General features: G+C 45.6%; 1 protein-coding gene across 1 annotated transcript; it reads right to left on the bottom strand.

The window, feature by feature from the left end:
• Nucleotides 1-11276: 11276 nt before the first annotated feature.
• On the bottom strand, nucleotides 11277-16191 carry NR0B1 (nuclear receptor subfamily 0 group B member 1; the record flags this gene model as incomplete). The annotated part of the gene is made up of 2 exons (XM_081222004.1): nucleotides 11277-11590; nucleotides 15039-16191. The coding sequence occupies 2 exons, from the start codon at nucleotides 16189-16191 to the stop codon at nucleotides 11349-11351; spliced, it is 1395 nt and encodes a 464-aa protein (XP_081078130.1). The 3' UTR covers nucleotides 11277-11348.
• Nucleotides 16192-17297: the final 1106 nt, after the last annotated feature.

The following is a 17297-nucleotide window of genomic DNA, read 5'->3' as shown; positions in this document are numbered from 1 at the left end:
TTAATCTAATTTAGGTGTCCAAGGTTTTTTTTTTTAATATAATGGCTAATATAAGATGTATATGTTTTCTGTCATCCCCTCACTCAAGAGTAGTAATTCTTAAAATCCTAGAAGCCCAGAAGATAACCCACGTGAGTAAAATAGAATATATATAAGACAATAAGTAGTAGTATGAATCGTGGTGAAGCAAAAAGAATATGCCTTACCTCGTAAAAGTGATCCAATTCATATAAGTATCCATATCTGCAGTCTGCATACAGACCCCATAATACTGTGTTTATAATTATAAAACTAAATAGTGAAACTGTCTACAAACCAGTGGATTTAGTTTCATTTTGGTATTTTTGGTATGGACAGTGAGAAATACCATTCTCTAATTACGGAACCACAGATTCAATCAGTCATCCAATTGATTTATCTATCATTCATCCACTGTTTAAATGTTGTCCTGTATAAGATGCCCAAGTAAATAATTTCTAGTATTGAACCAGATATATGTATTGATATGAGTGGTTTGGGGGCTAATTAAAAGTAATCATTTTATCTTGTAGCAGGAAGAAAGGAAGCCAAGGAAGCAAGTTTTCTTGTATTTTATATTCTACACGTTATGCCTAATTTGAATTAGGACTCATTTTCCACATTGGCAATTCCCTTGTTTATAATTTAAAAAGCAATGATAACAGTAGCATCAGACTCATTACAATTGCATCATGGAGGTAAGAAAGAACCACTTAAAGCATTGTAATTACATCAACGTTATTAAAACCTCTACGTGTGTTTTTAAATGTCAGAATCCTAACATTAAGTACCTTTCTGCACTGAAGCATGAAATGGCTTCAAAGTCCTTAGCTAAACAAGGATTGTGACTAAATTAGTAAGGGTAAAGGCTGGTCCTGAGAGCATCAAAAAGATTTGGCTATAAAGGAGAGAAGCATGTCTTACAGAACCATATGTTTGATATTTGCCAAGTGGACCATATTTCATGTGACTTTTTCTTTTCAGGTAAGGCGACTTGTTAAACATAGAATTAAATGTACTTTACATTTTATATCTTCATAAAATTTTTCATATAAACGTGTACAAACCTGCAACTCTCCTTATCATACCTTGGGTCCCAATTTCTGGTCTGGAAAACGTTTCCACTGTAACTATACAATGGCAACATAGGAACCACCAGATCCACTCACAGCCAAAAACCAAAAGTAGTCTTAGGTACCTGGATTTTAAAATAAGGTATATTGGATGTATTCTATAAAGTGTCACAAATGTACTTACTTCTATTTAGCTCCTGCAGCTAAGTTGGAGACAGTGTGGTGTGGTGGTAGAAACTCAGATGCGCTCATCATACAGGACTAGTTTCAAATTCCAGCCATGCCTTATGCTAGTGATGGGGGCCTGGGAAAGATACCCAATCACTGAGCCTTGACTTAACTCATTTGGGAAGATAGTATGGATTTAACTTGTAGAGCTATTGTAAGGATTGAAAGATATACTCCTTGAAAAGCACTCAAAACAGAGCTTGGTACAATAAATAGTTCTTTTACTTGAAATACACTATGTTTTTTTTAATTAATTAGTTTATTGATTGATTTGGCTCTGTCGAGTCTTAGTTGCGGCATGCGGCATCTTTGTTGTGACGTGGGATTATTCGTTGTGGTGCATGGGCTCTTCGTTGCGGCTCGTGGGCTTCTCTCTAGTTGTGGCACGCAGGCTCTAGAGCGTGTGGGCTCAGCAGTTGCAGCGCATGGGCTTAGTTGCCCTGTGGCATGTGGGATCTTAGTTCCCTGACCAGGGATCAAACCTGCATCCGCTGCATTGGAAGGCAGATTCTTAACCACTGGACCACCAGGGAAGTCCCTACTCTATGGTTTTTTGTATCCATGAATTAAGAGTAAAACAATGTAATAATTTAGACTATTTTACGTAAATTTGACATTTTATATTATGAATTTATTTTCCCCCTTTCCCTGCTTATTTTGTCCCCCATCCTCTGCTATTTGCTACCTTCCTATTTCTGTTCTACTTATTTTTACATTTTGTTTTCTGTAGACCATCTTGCATCTTTCTCTAATCACTTAAAGCACTCTTAAAATATCTGCCAGAACTTTTGGTCTTCTGCTCTAAAATTGGGCATATGGTTTGATGAGATTTTCTGACCTGAAACGTTAGGTTCAGGGTTAGGCATCACCGATTACTCATACAGACAAGAATAGAATAGAAAAGAGTTGAATTCAGCACTATTGAACAGTAAGACTTCCGTAAAAAGAAATGAACAAGTCTGCCCAACTCTCTGGTATTGTTACTTTAAAACACTAAATGGTGGCTTTTTAAATCCATACACATAACTTAGTAACTGATGTGACAATGCCTGAGTTTACTATTCTAAAGAACTTGTAGATGACTGTTTATTGGTATATTTCTCTTCAGAGCAGTATCTCACTCACCTTCACTTTAGTGGCCATGTTTCATCATACCCCATGTAAATGCAAGATGAAATTAAGTCAAAATGAAAAGAAATTTCAGTGCTACAGGGGACACCATCAACCAATGATAGAAAAAGAGGGCAACAAAAGAGTGAGATCACTGCAACCACTCGGACAGAATTTCTAAGTAGGCATTCAGGTTCTGTGGCTTCTATCAAAAGACCTTCTTCTACCTATTGTCAGGCCTTCCCGCTTGCCCCCCACCTCATTCATTCTACCAACCTCTTACATCCAGATCTCAATTCTCTAACAAGATTAATCCAAAAGTTCTCATTTCTCAGTAGAGACAAACTGTCATTTATTCACTGCACCTCTTAGTGATTAGTATTATTTGGAAGGAAGGAAGGAAATCTAACTTAGTAATTCTAAGGTGTGAACTTCTCTGTTGGTATTAGTAATTTAAAAGAATATTATAAGCCAAACTAATCTTTACAGATAGTATCAGCACCTCAGTGAAGTATACAGTTGAACCCCAGAACTACCTTTCCTGTGCTGAATGTGGACTTCCATCCATCACCCGATGAGAGAACATTTGGAGCTTTCTCACGACAGTGCTGCTTGCCAACCAACACTTGCATTTCTAAAGTTTTGCCATCTTAGTGTGTCCATCAGAGTGTTTGTGAAATATTTAAATAGCTTCTTGCACTTTGCCCTTATTATTTTATAAGACAAAGAATTTTAAAACAGGAAAATGGAAAAGAAGAAGGTGAGGGTCAAATTTAATACAACTGAGACAGAGATTGAAATCATCATGTGTACCAAGAAAAGACTCTCATTGGACTTACATGCGGATCGTAGTTCAGCTGTTTAGGAAAGGAACATTAATGAATGCACATTAATAACTGGACGTTAAGATAGGATTCCGTCGCAAGTTTCTGTTGAGGCACAAAGAAAACAAGATGCTGAATGAGGTCTAAAATCACCATGCAAGAACTGCAAAGTTGACGTGATTGTTAATCCCTCACCCACATCAAGCGTATAAAAGTATGGAAGTCGGAAAGGAGACAGAAATGTCTGGGAGCACCATCTGCGTGCTGAGGGCAAGGCAAAGGTGGAGTGGCGGAGGTACTTCCCATTTCAAGGCAAGTCAACAAAACGACTTTAAGGGGACGACTTGGAGAATTCATCTGTGTCCACTGCAGTTTGGGGAATATCAGGGATTGGTGTCTGACTCTCACCTGGAAATCTAAAGGGCAACAGACAGGCTAGGTAGAACACTGAATGGCAGAGTACAGTACAGGTGGCCGGGTTGGGCAGCCTACAGGCTCAAAGTTTGCCAAAGCAGAAACTGTTTCCCTTGAAAAGGGGGAGGGGCGAGACAAAGGGCGCGCGAGAGAGCGCGAGAGCGAGAGCGCACACGGCTGCTTCCGCAGGTTTAGCTTACGTCCTGCCCGAAAGAGTTACCTAGCGGAGCGAAAAGACTTAGTAGAAGGACCTGGAGAGAAGGAAAGAGATCTGGGGACTGGGGAACGAGAAGCAAGACTAGAAGGAATATAGAAGTAGTTACAGGAGAGAGATCCCAAGAGATCTGGGATGAGAGAAAGGTGGAGGAAGTTCTCTAAATAACTTATGCAAGTGCCCACGAGTTACCTCTAAACATCTGCCATGGCCAGAGAAAAGTACAGAGTGAGGGGCATCAGCCAGGTGAGAACTCTTCTCCCTTTACCTCTTCCTCCTTGATGTCTTCCAACCCCATGGACATCTGCAGATGTAGCGAGCAAGATGAGGAAACAGGACTAGACCTACAAGGTGGGGGGATGTTAGAAGCCCCTGCTATCCCACTGCAGGCACTTAACTTGCGAAAGCCTTAGTCTGGGAAAAATGAGCTGTTAACTTGCAGTGGTTCTGAATCAGTAATCAATGAACATCGCCTCTGTTGGAGGAGCCAGTGGATAGAAATTAGGGGTGCAATGAATTTGGGAAAAAAAGAGTTATAGTTATTTTCATTAAACTCTAACTGAAATTTAGCTTCTCCTTTAATTATGAATGCACATAACACAACACAGTAGTATTAGCCGTGTCTGTGCAGGAAAGAGTTGACATAGCAAGCTTAGGAGTGCTATCCTGGGCTTCCCTGGTGGTGCAGTGGTTGGGAGTCCGCCTGCCAATGCAGGGGAAGTGGGTTCATGCCCCGGCCCGGGGGGATCCCACATGCCGCGGAGCAGCTGGACCCGTGAGCCATGGCCGCTGGGCCTGCGCGTCCGGAGCCTGTGCTCTGCAGCGGGAGAGGCCGCAGCGGTGAGAGGCCCGCGTACCGCAAAAAGAAAAAAAAAAAAAAAAAAAAAGAGTGCTATCCTTAGAAAGGCCTGCATGCAACACCGGCCCTTGGCTAAATCTGGGAAGTACCATTTCAGGAGTATTCTTACCCTTCCCTAAGTGATAAAGGTGGTTGACTGTGCCTAGGTTGTTTGTGCAAACAATGTGGCTTAGGCTGAGTTCCTGATTTCCTGCTGGGAGTCTGGAATTTTGGTACATGCTAGGTAGAGGGTGTTCATGTGACCAGCCCCTAACAAAAACTCCAGTGATGTCTGGAATGGGCTTCCCTGGGAAAAACGTTACACACATGTTGCTAATTTTTGTTGGAGTGGGGTGGGGATGAGGCGGGCGGGAAGGGGGAAGAGTGCACCCTGAATGACCCCTCATGGGAGAGAGAGATTATAATGAAGCCTTATGGATTCCACCCGACTCTGCTTGTGTCTTTTCCCCCCTTTTGATTCAACTGTGTGTCTTCACTACATCGCTATAGATCATCTTAGCTGTGATGACAACTACATGCAAGTGCTGTGAGGTCATCTAGCAAATATTTGAATGTGGGGTGGTCTTGGCGCCCTCCAACACAATGGTGGAATTTGCTAGAATGACTCCAACTCACTGAAATTTAGCTACAGTGTTATCTGGGGAGAAAGAAAGAAAGAGAGGGAGGCAAGGAATGCTGAAAGCCCGCTAGCTGGGTGGCTATGGTGAGGTACCCATAGTATGAAGCAGCATCTGAGTGGCTGTTCGTGGTCAGAAGTAAAAGCTTCCTATGGAATGTCAACATGATAGATTCATCCCTAGAGTTTGCTCACTGCATCCCCCAGGCTGCTTTTGGTCATGCACGCTAAAGTGAGGGACAAAATAGCTGCAGCCCAGGATGATGACTTGTTTTTCTCCGTCCCTCCTCTGGGCAGGGGGAGAAAGGGCCTAAGCATAGAAGTGAGTTTATAGTTGCTCTCTCCTCTAAGTGGGAGGGAAAAAAAGGCTAAATCTGTTCTGAGGGATGGAGCAAGGCTTTAGATAAACCAGAGGAAGAACCACTCTAGCCCTTTCTTCAGCCTATAGCTGCTACTGCAGCTCCCCCCTCCCCCTTCCCTTGCACTCCAGCTGGGTTCTCTGGGCAGCTGTGATGTGAAGGGTGTAAATGGTGAATTTACTGCTAGGGCTTTAAGTAAACTTGTCAAGAGAAAGAAAAGGAATTTTAAATCACAGCTTTGTGTTTTGTGGCTATTGCATCTGGATGTATGGTAAAAACTAATATAAAATGGTATATGCTTTTAATTTCATAAATGCTAGAAGGGTCATCTCAACCAGGGAAAACAGCAAAGGAAAAAAAAGTGTTAATGGAACACAGCTCCCTTGCTTTCTGCCACAGGTTGGCAGATTGGAATTGAAACTCTTAGTATTGGAAACAAGTCTCTGTAACTGATGATTTTTTGCTATGATGTTACGTATTGGAGCCCTTGGGAAGAGGGAACCAGTGTACAGATAAAGATACATACTTAGAATTTTAGACAGCAGTTTTTATTTTGCTAATGAGCGCTTATAAAATCAGATTCCTGACCCCTTAGGGGCTGATGATTTTCTGCGCTGATGTGTTTATTTTTGCTTGAGTCAATTTGGACTCTAAGTCTGACAGGGTGAAAAATGCTTGGGAAAACCTGGCTTGTCACTTGGACTTGGCACACAGTTGTCTGGCCCTACAGCGTCTCAGCTTTGCTGCTGCTGAGGAAAAGCTGCTGGCATTTTTGATATGCTGAATTCACAGATCCTAATTGCCTGAACCCGATTTCAGCTAAAACCTGATACTGCCTGCTGTGGGCTGTTTCACTGTCAGCACTGAGCTGTGTTCAGCCGAAAGCAGGCACAGGCTCAGTGAAGGGAACTCAGACTCTGGAGCTGCCGGACATTTATTTAGGACACCCCTCTGTGGGGCCCTAGCTCTGAAAACATCTGAATGCTGGCTGGACCAGCTGGGTCACTTGCAGGTGCCCTAGGGTAGGGGTTGTTCTCCAGTGGAGCCATTTGAGATAGAGTTGCAGATGGGCTCTGTAGTCCTGATGCAGAGCGTGATTGCAGTCCTCACTTGTGACTCCTGCTGAAAGCTGGAGTTGTGGGAGGGTGCTCCCGGGGACCCCTCTGCCCGGCTGGCAGATCAGACTCTGGAACCCCTGTGCGGGGTGGGTGGTAAGGGGAGATGCCTGAGTGCTGTTGTGTTCTGCTTTCCCAGATTAGCTGCCATTTGCAACAGTGGACTGACAGCCTGACTCTATTTCCCTCACCTTTCTCCTGCTGCACAGGCCTTAGGAAGGCCCTTGGATCATTCAGTGCAGCAGTCTTCAGAGAGGGTTTGATCTTTTCTAGGCTGCTCATCAGGTAAATGATCGGGACAGGAGGCATGGGGGAAGGAGGGATTATCTAAATCCATTTTTTTCAAATGTCGAAAAATCAGACTTTTGTTATCGAGCAAGGGCTCATGTGCCCATGGCACAGAAAGCCAAACTCTGACAGCGGGTGTTTGCAGCAAAGTAAGGGTTTATTTGTAGGGTGCCAAGCAAGGGAGCGGAAGACAAGCCTCAGATCCACTCCAGCTTGGTCTTTGAATTAGGCAAGTTTTAAAGGGGAAGAACAAGGAGGCTGGGATTAATCATCGTCTTGTGACATTTCTGAATCGGGGTTTTGGGAGCCAGGTGGTCCATGGCTTGGGGGTCTGTGAGCTCCCCTTGCCCTGGAGAAACAAACTGAATTTGTACATTATTATATCTATAATAGCGGTTTTAGTACATTAATGGTGTTATTGACAACAGCACTTTTAGTCATCTGACTGTGGTTGATTAGTGTTCAGTTCGCGCAGGATTGAGGTCAGAGGAGACAAGAAAGGGAATAAAGTTTTGGATAGAGAGATTAATCATAAACTTGGTAAGGAAAACTGGGTTTTAGGGGGACTCAGTTTCAACGTCACCCTGACCAGTTCCTGAACATGACGTGTCTTTTTGGTTCAGTTCTAAAAACGTTATTCTGTTAAAAGGCTTGTGTCCCTCTTGCAGACAAAAGCTCTGGGCCAAAACGAAATGATTAGGAAAAATTGTAAAGTTAGGATTAGTGAATGGGACTCACCAGATTTTGTAACAACAGAGAAAACAACCAAAACACCCTTGGCTCCTGGGTAGGCACGGGGCAGGGTTGGGGCATTCATGATCTTTGTTTTTCAACACTGCTTCTGGAAGCTTTAGGCTCTTTCTGTAGAAGAATGTTCCTTCATTCTGCCTTGCAAGCTGCTGTGGGAGCGTGTCGGATTCAGATGGACAGCCAAGCCCAGATCGCTTGTAACTGCCTGTGAGACCACGGGGGCCAGCCAGCTCCTGCGGTCCCTGCTCACCACCTCCAAATGCAGTTCACTCTTGGCAGGTGCTGAACCAGTGTCGCTGGCAGAACTGTTTGGAATAGACTGCCTCAGGCAGTCCGCCTGAAAGCAAGGACTGAACTGAATGACTCGGACCAGATTGAGAACCCGAGGACAGGAGGAACCATGGTGGGAAGCCACACTGGGGGCCCCATGAGCCTATGCCGCCTGCCCGACGTGTGTCCTGCGTGGAGTGCCCGCACATAGGAAACTCTTTGTTTCCAGTGCGCCCTTGGGGATTGTACTTCCTGGATGTCTGCCCTGACTATTCTGACACTGCCTCAGCCCTGCAAGGCTTCGGGTCAGTCTCATCTTACTGGCCAGAGCTCTGCAGGGCCCTGAATTGATACCTCCGGCCAGGTTAAAAAAAAAAGAAAAAAAAGAAAAAAGGTTCATACAGAAAGTTATGGAAGAAGGCACTTGGCTTTCTAAGGTAGACCTTTGTGGCTAATGGGGTGTGTTTTAACTGGCTTTGTGAAGGACCCGTACAGGGCACCATTGAAATCAATTCTGCAGGTTGGCCTCAGCCTGATATTCTCCTGACGATAATTCTGTAAAGACTCCTTGCCCATGGGCCAAGGGAGTGGATTGCAAAGACGAGTTCACATACCAAGAGTGAGACTGCTATCCTTAGAATGGCCTGCTTGCAAGGTTGACCCTTGGCTGACATCTGGGAACTTCGATTTGGTGAGTGTTCCCGCCCTTCCCTAACTAACTCGTAAGAGTGGCTCACTGGGCCTAGAGTGTTTGTGCAAACAAGGGGGTTTATGCTAAGACCCTGTTCCCTTTCTGTGTGTTTGGAATTTTGGTACACACTAGGTAAAGGGTGCCCATGTGACCAGTCCTCAATAGAAACCCTAAATTCTGAGTCTCAAAGGGCTTCCCTGGGCAGAAATATCACACCCATGTTGTTGAATTTTTATTGCTGAGGAAGAACGTGCTTGTGACCCCCCCATGGGAGGGGGAGAGCAAAAGGAACCCTGCACATGGATTCCTCCAGACTCTGCCTGTGTCTTTTCCCCTATGATCTGGCTGTATATCCTTACCATATCTCTGTAATGAGTCTTAGCCCTGAAGACAACTATAGGCTGAGGCCCACGAGACCTAGCAAATCCCTGAGTGGGGTGTTGATCTTGGGGTCCCCCAACACAGTCACTAATGGAAATCTCAAATATTTTCTTATCACATTAGAGACGTAGATTATTATTTTTTTTTAATTTTATTTATTTATTTATTTATTTATTTATGGCTGTGTTGGGTCTTCATTTCTATGCGAGGGCTTTCTCTAGTTGCAGCAAGTGGGGGCCACTCTTCATTGCAGTGCGCGGGGCCTCTCACTATCACGGCCTCTCTTGTTGCAGAGCACAAGCTCCAGACGCGCAGGCTCAGTAATTGTGGCTCACGGGCCTAGTTGCTCCGCGGCATGTGGGATCTTCCCAGACCAGGGCTCGAACCCGTGTCCCCTGCATTGGCAGGCAGATTCTCAACCACTGCGCCATCAGGGAAGCCCAACTTAGATTATTTTGAAGTTTCAATTCTACTGATCACTGCCTTGAAATTTAGATATTAGACCTGCCACCAGATAGGTTTTTGTGTTGATAAAGATGTATATTATTATACCACATTTCAAAATATTTTTAAAATTTAACATTTTTTTAATTGAAGTATAGTTGATTTATCAAATGGTTGGACAACAAGGTCCTACTGTATAGCACAGGGAGCTATATTTAATGTCCTGAGGTAAACCATAATGGAAAAGAATAATAAAAAAGAATGTATATATATATGTATAATTGAGTCACTGCTGTACAGCAGAAAGTTTAACTATTTTCTTTTATAAATTTATTTTTGGCCGCGTTGGGTCTTCGTTGCTGTGCACGGGCTTTCTCTAGTTGCGGACAGTGGGGGCTACTCTTCGTTGCGGTGCGCGGGCTTCTCATTGTGGTGGCTTCTCTTGTTGTGGAGCACGGGCTCTAGGCGCACGGGCTTCAGTAGTTGTGGCACATGGGCTCAGTAGTTGTGGCGCACGGGCTTAGTTGCTGCACAGCATGTGGGTTCTTCACGGACCAGGGATCGAACCCGTGTCCCCTGCCTTGGCAGGCAGATTCTTAACCACTGTGCCACCAGGGAAGTCCAAGTTTAACATTTTTAGTACTATGACATAATTTATTTTCTTTGTAATCCTAAGTATTTTATTTGCTGCATTATTTTGAGAGACTGATTCTGAGATGTCCATAGGATTCATCAGACTGCCAAAGGGGTTTGCACAAAAGAAATTTCAAGACTCCTTGCAATGGGTTATTACCCTAGACTAGATGTATTTTAATCACTGATGGGCAATTTATCAGTGAATTTATCAGTGAATAAGCATTTAGTGCCCTAAATTTTATCTGGGGACGAGGAAGAACTAGTTCTACTGATTGCATTTAAAGGGGCAGCAGGGGCCAATGATAAAGTCACTGTATTTCATACCATGCTCATTCAATGTGACAGTTACATATATAATGTATCCAAAAGGTGAGATATAATTGGGGGTTTATAACGATGTTGATTTTTCTGGAACTATAGCGCCTCCTTATAGAATGTAAGTTTCTTGTTGAACTTTACTTACTGTGTACAGAAAAATCCCACACCAGAACTCTGAAAAATCTCCTACTTCACATTCAGGTGCTTCTCTGATCACAGATTTCCACTTGACTTGGTACAAAGACAGTCTTCCACACAGCCAATGGGAGTGGAGAAGACAGAGCCAAGTCAACCTACAAAGCTAATTTTTGTTTATGTTGCCTAGGTTTTTAATATTTTTTGAAGCCCTACTTAAACCCTGATGAACCTTTTCGCAATCAAATTAGTGGTTAACACCTTAACATTATAAGTTAAAGTTACAAATTTGATTTTGGCAGGTTCAATGGAGAGAGTGGCTAAACTTGTGAAAATAGCATATGAGTGTAGTCCCCCTGCTCGTTCCTTAAAGATGTACAGAGATGTGTTACCTGTTGGCAAATGTTTTCCTTTGCAATGAAACAGTATGGAACAGAGGATTTTCTAATTGTCTGTAACTGAAGTTTTTCTTTAATTGAATACAAAAATACTATGCATGTAAAAATAATAAGAAAGTTTATTTTACTCTATTTTACACTCTTCTGCCCACAGCTCCTCATTTGTGCTTCATGGTGAACTGCATGTGTGTGGCCCCCGTGCCTTCATTACTTCGCACAGAGCATCTCTAGCATCATATCATCCATTGTGACTGGGCCGATGATGGGCCTGAAGAACAGTTCGGCCAGGACATTGGCATTGATGAATCTCAGCAGGAAAAGGGTGCTGTTCAGTTCGGCAAATCTGGCCTGGTGCCCCCTGTGTGTCACCCTGACGTGTTCACGGAGTATCCGCTGGGTTCCCCACTGAAGTCCCTGGATGTACTTCACGCACTGCAGACCTGGTAGGTCTGGAGGAGAAAAAGGGAGAAAAATCTCTTTGTTAGAAACAGCTCACTCTGAGCCCTTTGCTAGCTTTTTAAATAGATCCATTTCTGCCCCCTTCCCCAATTAAAAAAGCGCTCAAGCTTCCTGGTTAAAAGTTCTTTTCAACAGCAAGGATAAAGTGCCAAACCACTTCTAAGGTTTCAGGAGCAACGCTTCCAAGAAGGAAGTATCATGTAATTATTCTTATTTAATATTCACTATGTTTGTATGCTCACATTTAAAAACTGCTGGCCCTGAGCCAACAAATGCACACTTAATTCAGTAAGACAGTAGAATATAGTTTAATGAATCATTGCTCCAGTTCACTATCTATGCACGTCCAAAGAAATTAAAATTATTTCAAGAAGTGTGCACCTTTTACCTATGGGAAACAGGCCTTAGTATAAAGGCAAGAGGTTTTGCTAGGTAATATTTTACCATCCTCCCTTGAATTTCCCACCACTGTAATGATTACCGCCCATGGTGGTAAACTTCACAGCCACCAACTGTGACTGACAGTCTCATTTAAATTATTTGCCTGCAGGCTGATTTTAGTCTACAGTCCCATCATAATTTAAGAGATAACTCTGGCCACTTAGCTCATTGTACCATGATTTCTATACTGGGGAGGTTTTTTAAAAAGTTGATTGAAATGAGCATTCCAAAAGGTTCTTTAAAAAAAATAAAGCAGTCTTTGAAGGCATTGTCTTACAGCCATTAGAGGGTTAAAAAGTAAACATGGGGGCTTCCCTGGTGACGCAGTGGTTGAGAGTCTGCCTGCCGATGCAGGGGACGCGGGTTCGTGCCCCGGTCCGCGTGAACCCTGGCTGCTGGGCCTGCACGTCCGGAGCCTGTGCTCCGCAACGGGAGGGGCCACAGCAGTGAGAGGCCCGCGTACCGCAAAAAAAAAAAAAAAAAAGTAAACATGAAAACATCGATTGCAACATGGTACAAAAGTTACTTTTCAAATAAAGATTGCATGACCTTCTTGCAGTACAGTGTGATATCCAAGTAAAACTGAATGAAAGGCAATGCAGGAAAGTTTAAATGCCTTTAAGTTGTATAAAGAACGTGGGAAGAGGAGGCTGCTTTTAAAAGTCCTTTGATCCTCCACGATACTAACATTACTGAAAAATTCTTTAACTTGTAATTAAGAAATTACCAATTTACCATTCGGTTTAAATGATGTTGATTATTGTAATCATTTTCCTTCCCTTTTTCTACAAAATCCAACAGAAAAGTATTTTAAAAGCATCATGCTAATAGTCACAGAGTAACAGAACCAGCCAGTGTTCTTTCAAAAAAAATAATAGCAATAGGCGAGTCATTTCTAGTACAGGCAAATATCAAATCAGATAAATGAGAACAAAAATACAGCAACATCTCTAATCCATATTCCAATTCTGATTACCCCAGTCCACGGATTACCATCCCCTACTACCTACAGCTCATTATCCAGGCTTGAGACCCAATTTTATTGCACTTGGATTCCATTCACGAGGGTAAGAAGAGGCTTGTGTGAAACCACCAGAAATCGGAAGCTCCACCAGGTCTAAATTCATGGCTTATTAAAACTTCATCTTGTGAACTCCACTTTTCTCTGCTTTCATACCACACTCTTTACCCATCGTCCCCTAAAAGTGCCCCCCCAAAAAAAGACTTGCCTTCACAGTAAAATCAGGAAAGAGAAAAGGCAGATAGATGGACTCCATGGGAGGCGGGAGGGAAATGTTTAAACATAAAGATCAGGGGATACAAAATGATAAACAGCAAAGAAAGGCCACACGCTTAGCAGGCATTACTTTTTCCCAGATGCAGGTATATTTATGTTTAAAGCACACCCAGCTTAGCTGGTTAAACTTATTTGAGAGAGGATTCAGAAAAGCAGAGCAAGAATAAGGGATGCAAAACCGGGTAGAGGGAAAGAGGGGAACTAGTGGAATGTAAACTTCTGAAAGCTGAGCCCTTGTCTTACCTTTTTATTCCAACAGAACAAAGCACATGGTAGGTGTCTAATAACACGGCTGAAGGAGCGAGAAAACACTGTCTTCCCAATGAACCACCTGAGGCACTTATTATGGATGCAGATTTGCTGACCCTGCACCAGAGCTACCGAATCAGAACTTGCAGAGGAGGGGCCCTGAAAGACTTTGAAGGACCGCCTTCCCTGACAACACCACCAAGTGCACAGGCAGGTTTAGAAAACAATGATACAAGCAAAAAGTAACCTATCATGATCACTGGGATGAGCTGAGGTCTCTTAAGTCCTGAAATGTGAGGTCTGAAAGAATTATTATCCCATTAAATCCTGCTCTATACCCCTTCAAAAATGCTAGGCAGGAGGCAAGGCCATGACCCCGAGACTCCTGGTGTCAGGAAAAAAGGATGTGGAAGGAGCATGATAAATACTCTCCCAACTCAAGCTGCCTGGAAACTTCCTGCCCACTTGTGACCCTTCTGGAAGGATGCTGGTTGAAGATGACTCTAGTAGTAGGACATACTCGAGACAAGGTGCTGGGCTGTCCAGGGAGATGTTCTCCAATGATTCGGTTGCACTGTGTGGGGCAGTGTCCAGCACCCGACAGACAACCTGAAAGTGTGGTGCAGCAGACATCCCCTTGGGCCCAGGAGACTGGAGACCCATGCTCCACAACTCACTGGCCATTTACTTTGGAGTAAGGTCACTTGGGACTAGACTACCTAAGCTGCCAATGGGATGAGGAAAGGGTGAAGGGCAGAGGGGGCTGATTAGGAGGTCTCTAAGGTGTCTAAAGGCTCTAACATACAGTGCTCCCGCGTGCAGTCTCTAACATGTCTTTCTCCTACCCCTTTGCTAACCTGATACTTACAGCCACTTAGATGATGAGACAGTCCAGCTGCTTAGGACCATTAAAATGACCATTCAGAGACAGACACGTGAAACACTAAGTCCATGTCCTGTCTGACAGTGTCCCCAGGGGATGGTGTCTCTGTGGGTCCTTAAATGTTTCCTCTCTTGCCAGCCTTAATAGACTTCAACGAAAAGGTTCTAGTAAATTCCAGAGCTGGGTTTCAGAAAGAGACGTTGCAAAATTTGCAGCGAATACAAACTTTTTTTTTAAAGCTATGCTACTGGATTTAAAAGATTTGAGAAGGAATAGCCATGTCCCTGCAAGCACAGACTTTTCCGTAGTAACAGAAAGGTGTTCAGAGATTAAGTACAAACCTCAACAACAAAAAAACCCTCCTCTCGGCTGAGTTTCTGGCAGCACCCCACCCACGAGGAATGGTTTCTGGAGCCCCCCCAACTCTGCTGAGCTTGTCATGATTTCTGACTTGTGCCCCCAAAACTCCCCTAACAATGAAAACTCTTCAAGTGTCTGTGCCAGGGGTAGGTACTGCCCAGTGCCTGAAGGAGCAGAGAAAAGCCAGAGCCGAGGCCGGCGCCCTTACCCGGGTTAAAGAGCACGGTCCCCTTGAGGTAGGCGTACTCCTTGGTACTGATGTCCAGGCTCCAGCACTTGGCGAGGAAGCCCTTGATGGCTTGGACCTCGGCGGCCAACGGCAAATGCTCGGCCTCCGGCGGCAGTACCAAATGTGGCTGCGGCTCGTCGCCCTCGGTCTCCCGCCGCCTGGTGGTGAGGATCTTCTGCAGCAGGCTGGGCTCCGAGGTCTCCACCGTCTCAAAGTTCAAGCGGTCCTGGGCCAGCTCCAGCAGGAGTAGCGGCGCCCAGCAGCTGCGCACCAGCACCAGCTGCTGGTCCAGGGGCAGCACCTGGAAGCAGGGCAGGTACTTGACGAAGCGCAGCGTCTTCAACAGGCCTGCCGAGGCTGCCTCGCAGACCACCTGTGGGCTCTTGAGGGCCACCCGCCGCTGCGCGCCGCACGAGGGGTCCCACCAGGGGGCCCCCGGCTGTGCCTCTGGAGCCACGTGCGTTTGCTTTGCGCTCGTGGGCACGTTGCAGAGGATGCCGCCCTGCCGCGGGTGGTCTTCACCGCAAAAGCAGCAGCGGCACGGGAGCGCCAAGGCCCGCCCGCGCGGCAGCTCCTCTCTGCCCCCCAGCCTCTGCGCGCAATAGGAGCGGGCCCACCACGCGCCCCCCAGCCGCGCCTCAGGAGCTTCCGGAGCCACGTGCGTTTGCTTTGCGCTGGTGAGCAAGCTGTACAGGATGCTGCCCTGCCGCGGGTGGTCCTCACCGCAAAAGCAGCAGCGGTACAGGAGCACCGTTGCCCGCCCACCCGGCAGTCCCTCTCTGCCCACCGGGGGCTCCGAGCCACAGGAGCAGCCCCAGCACGCGCCCCCCAGCCGGGCCTCGGGCGCCTCCTCAGTCTCCTGTGTTTGCTTCGCGCTCGTGAGCATGTTGTAGAGGATGCTGCCCTGCCGCGGGTGGTCTTCACCACAAAAGCAGCAGCGGTACAGGAGCACCGTTGCCCGCCCACCCGGCAGTCCCTCTCTGCCCCCCGGGGGCTCCGAGCCACAGGAGCAGCCCCAGCACGCGCCCCCCGGCCGTGCCTCGGGCGCTTCCGGAGTCGCGTGCGTTTGCTTCGCGCTCATGAGCATGTTGTAGAGGATGCTGCCCTGCCACTGGTGGTCCTCGCCCGCCATGGCCCGCGGTACCCGTAGCCCGGCTCTGTCCAGTGGCCGCCGCCTGCGATCTATTTATACCGAACGCGCACGCACGCGCGTCGGCCGTCTCCGCCTGGGCGAAGGCGCGGAGGCGGGAGCGGCGCTCGGGTGTGTTAGCCCGTGACTTCGGCGGTTCAAAAGGGGTAGATGCTCCTTAGCAGCTGAAAACGGAAGAGGAGCAGAGCCGTGGGAGCTGCCGGAAACTTCCCTCCTCCTCATTACGCCCTTCCCTGCGTCTGGAAGACAGAGCTCAGCGCAGGAAACAGGTATTTGGCGGCACTTTTCCAACTTTTTACATTGAACCCTGGCGTCTAATTTGCTCCCTATACTGGGAGGGCAGGGGTACCGAAAAGGGGAAAAATCTATTTCTGTGCCATATTTGCAAACTTTCGTTAAATGACCAAACTTTGTATGACTTATTTTGTATGTGGATAGGGAGGTCTCATTTTAAGGGACGTTGAAAAATATAGACCATGGACCAGCAGTATCAGCGTCATATGGGAACTTGGTAGAAATGCCCAATCTCAGGCCCCAACCAGACCTTCTGGCTCTGAATCTGCATTTTAACGAGGCTCACAAAGGATCTGCGTGCACCTTAAATGTGGAAAAAGCACTAGTCTGAGGATGCTATCATAAGGTTATTGTTTAATTCAAGTAATATTTATGAGCACCCACTCTGTCGTAGGTGTTGTGTTAGAGAGCTGGGGGCAGCGACCAGGTTATAAAAGTGGCTCATATTTGGGAATATAATAATCACAAGGGGCTGAAAAGTTGCTACAGTGAGAACTTTGGATTCTTCTAGAGATATTATATTGGGTAGATGTGCAATTAACATTTCTTCTCCCACCGTTTCTAAGCGAATAACAAGCAGCACAGGTTTCAGGAAGCCTGGATGTTTTGTTCTCACTTGCCACAAAGCCTCTTTGCTCAAGCTCCATACGGTCAATGAGATCAGTGGGTAGCTGTACATCACCACCTGACCCTTGTATAACTAGCAGTTTCACCAACCATCTGGTTAACTTGAAATCACAACCTTTTAGCCCTCAAATTTCTCATCTCTCAAATGGGAGGTTTGTTTAGTGATC

The sequence above is a fragment of the Mesoplodon bidens genome (genome assembly GCF_964165515.1).
Source record: "Mesoplodon bidens genome assembly, chromosome: X".
In the NCBI taxonomy this organism is placed as follows: Eukaryota; Metazoa; Chordata; class Mammalia; order Artiodactyla; family Ziphiidae; genus Mesoplodon; species Mesoplodon bidens.
Note: the sequence above shows the minus strand (reverse complement) of the source record. Positions and strands in the feature narration are given on the sequence as shown.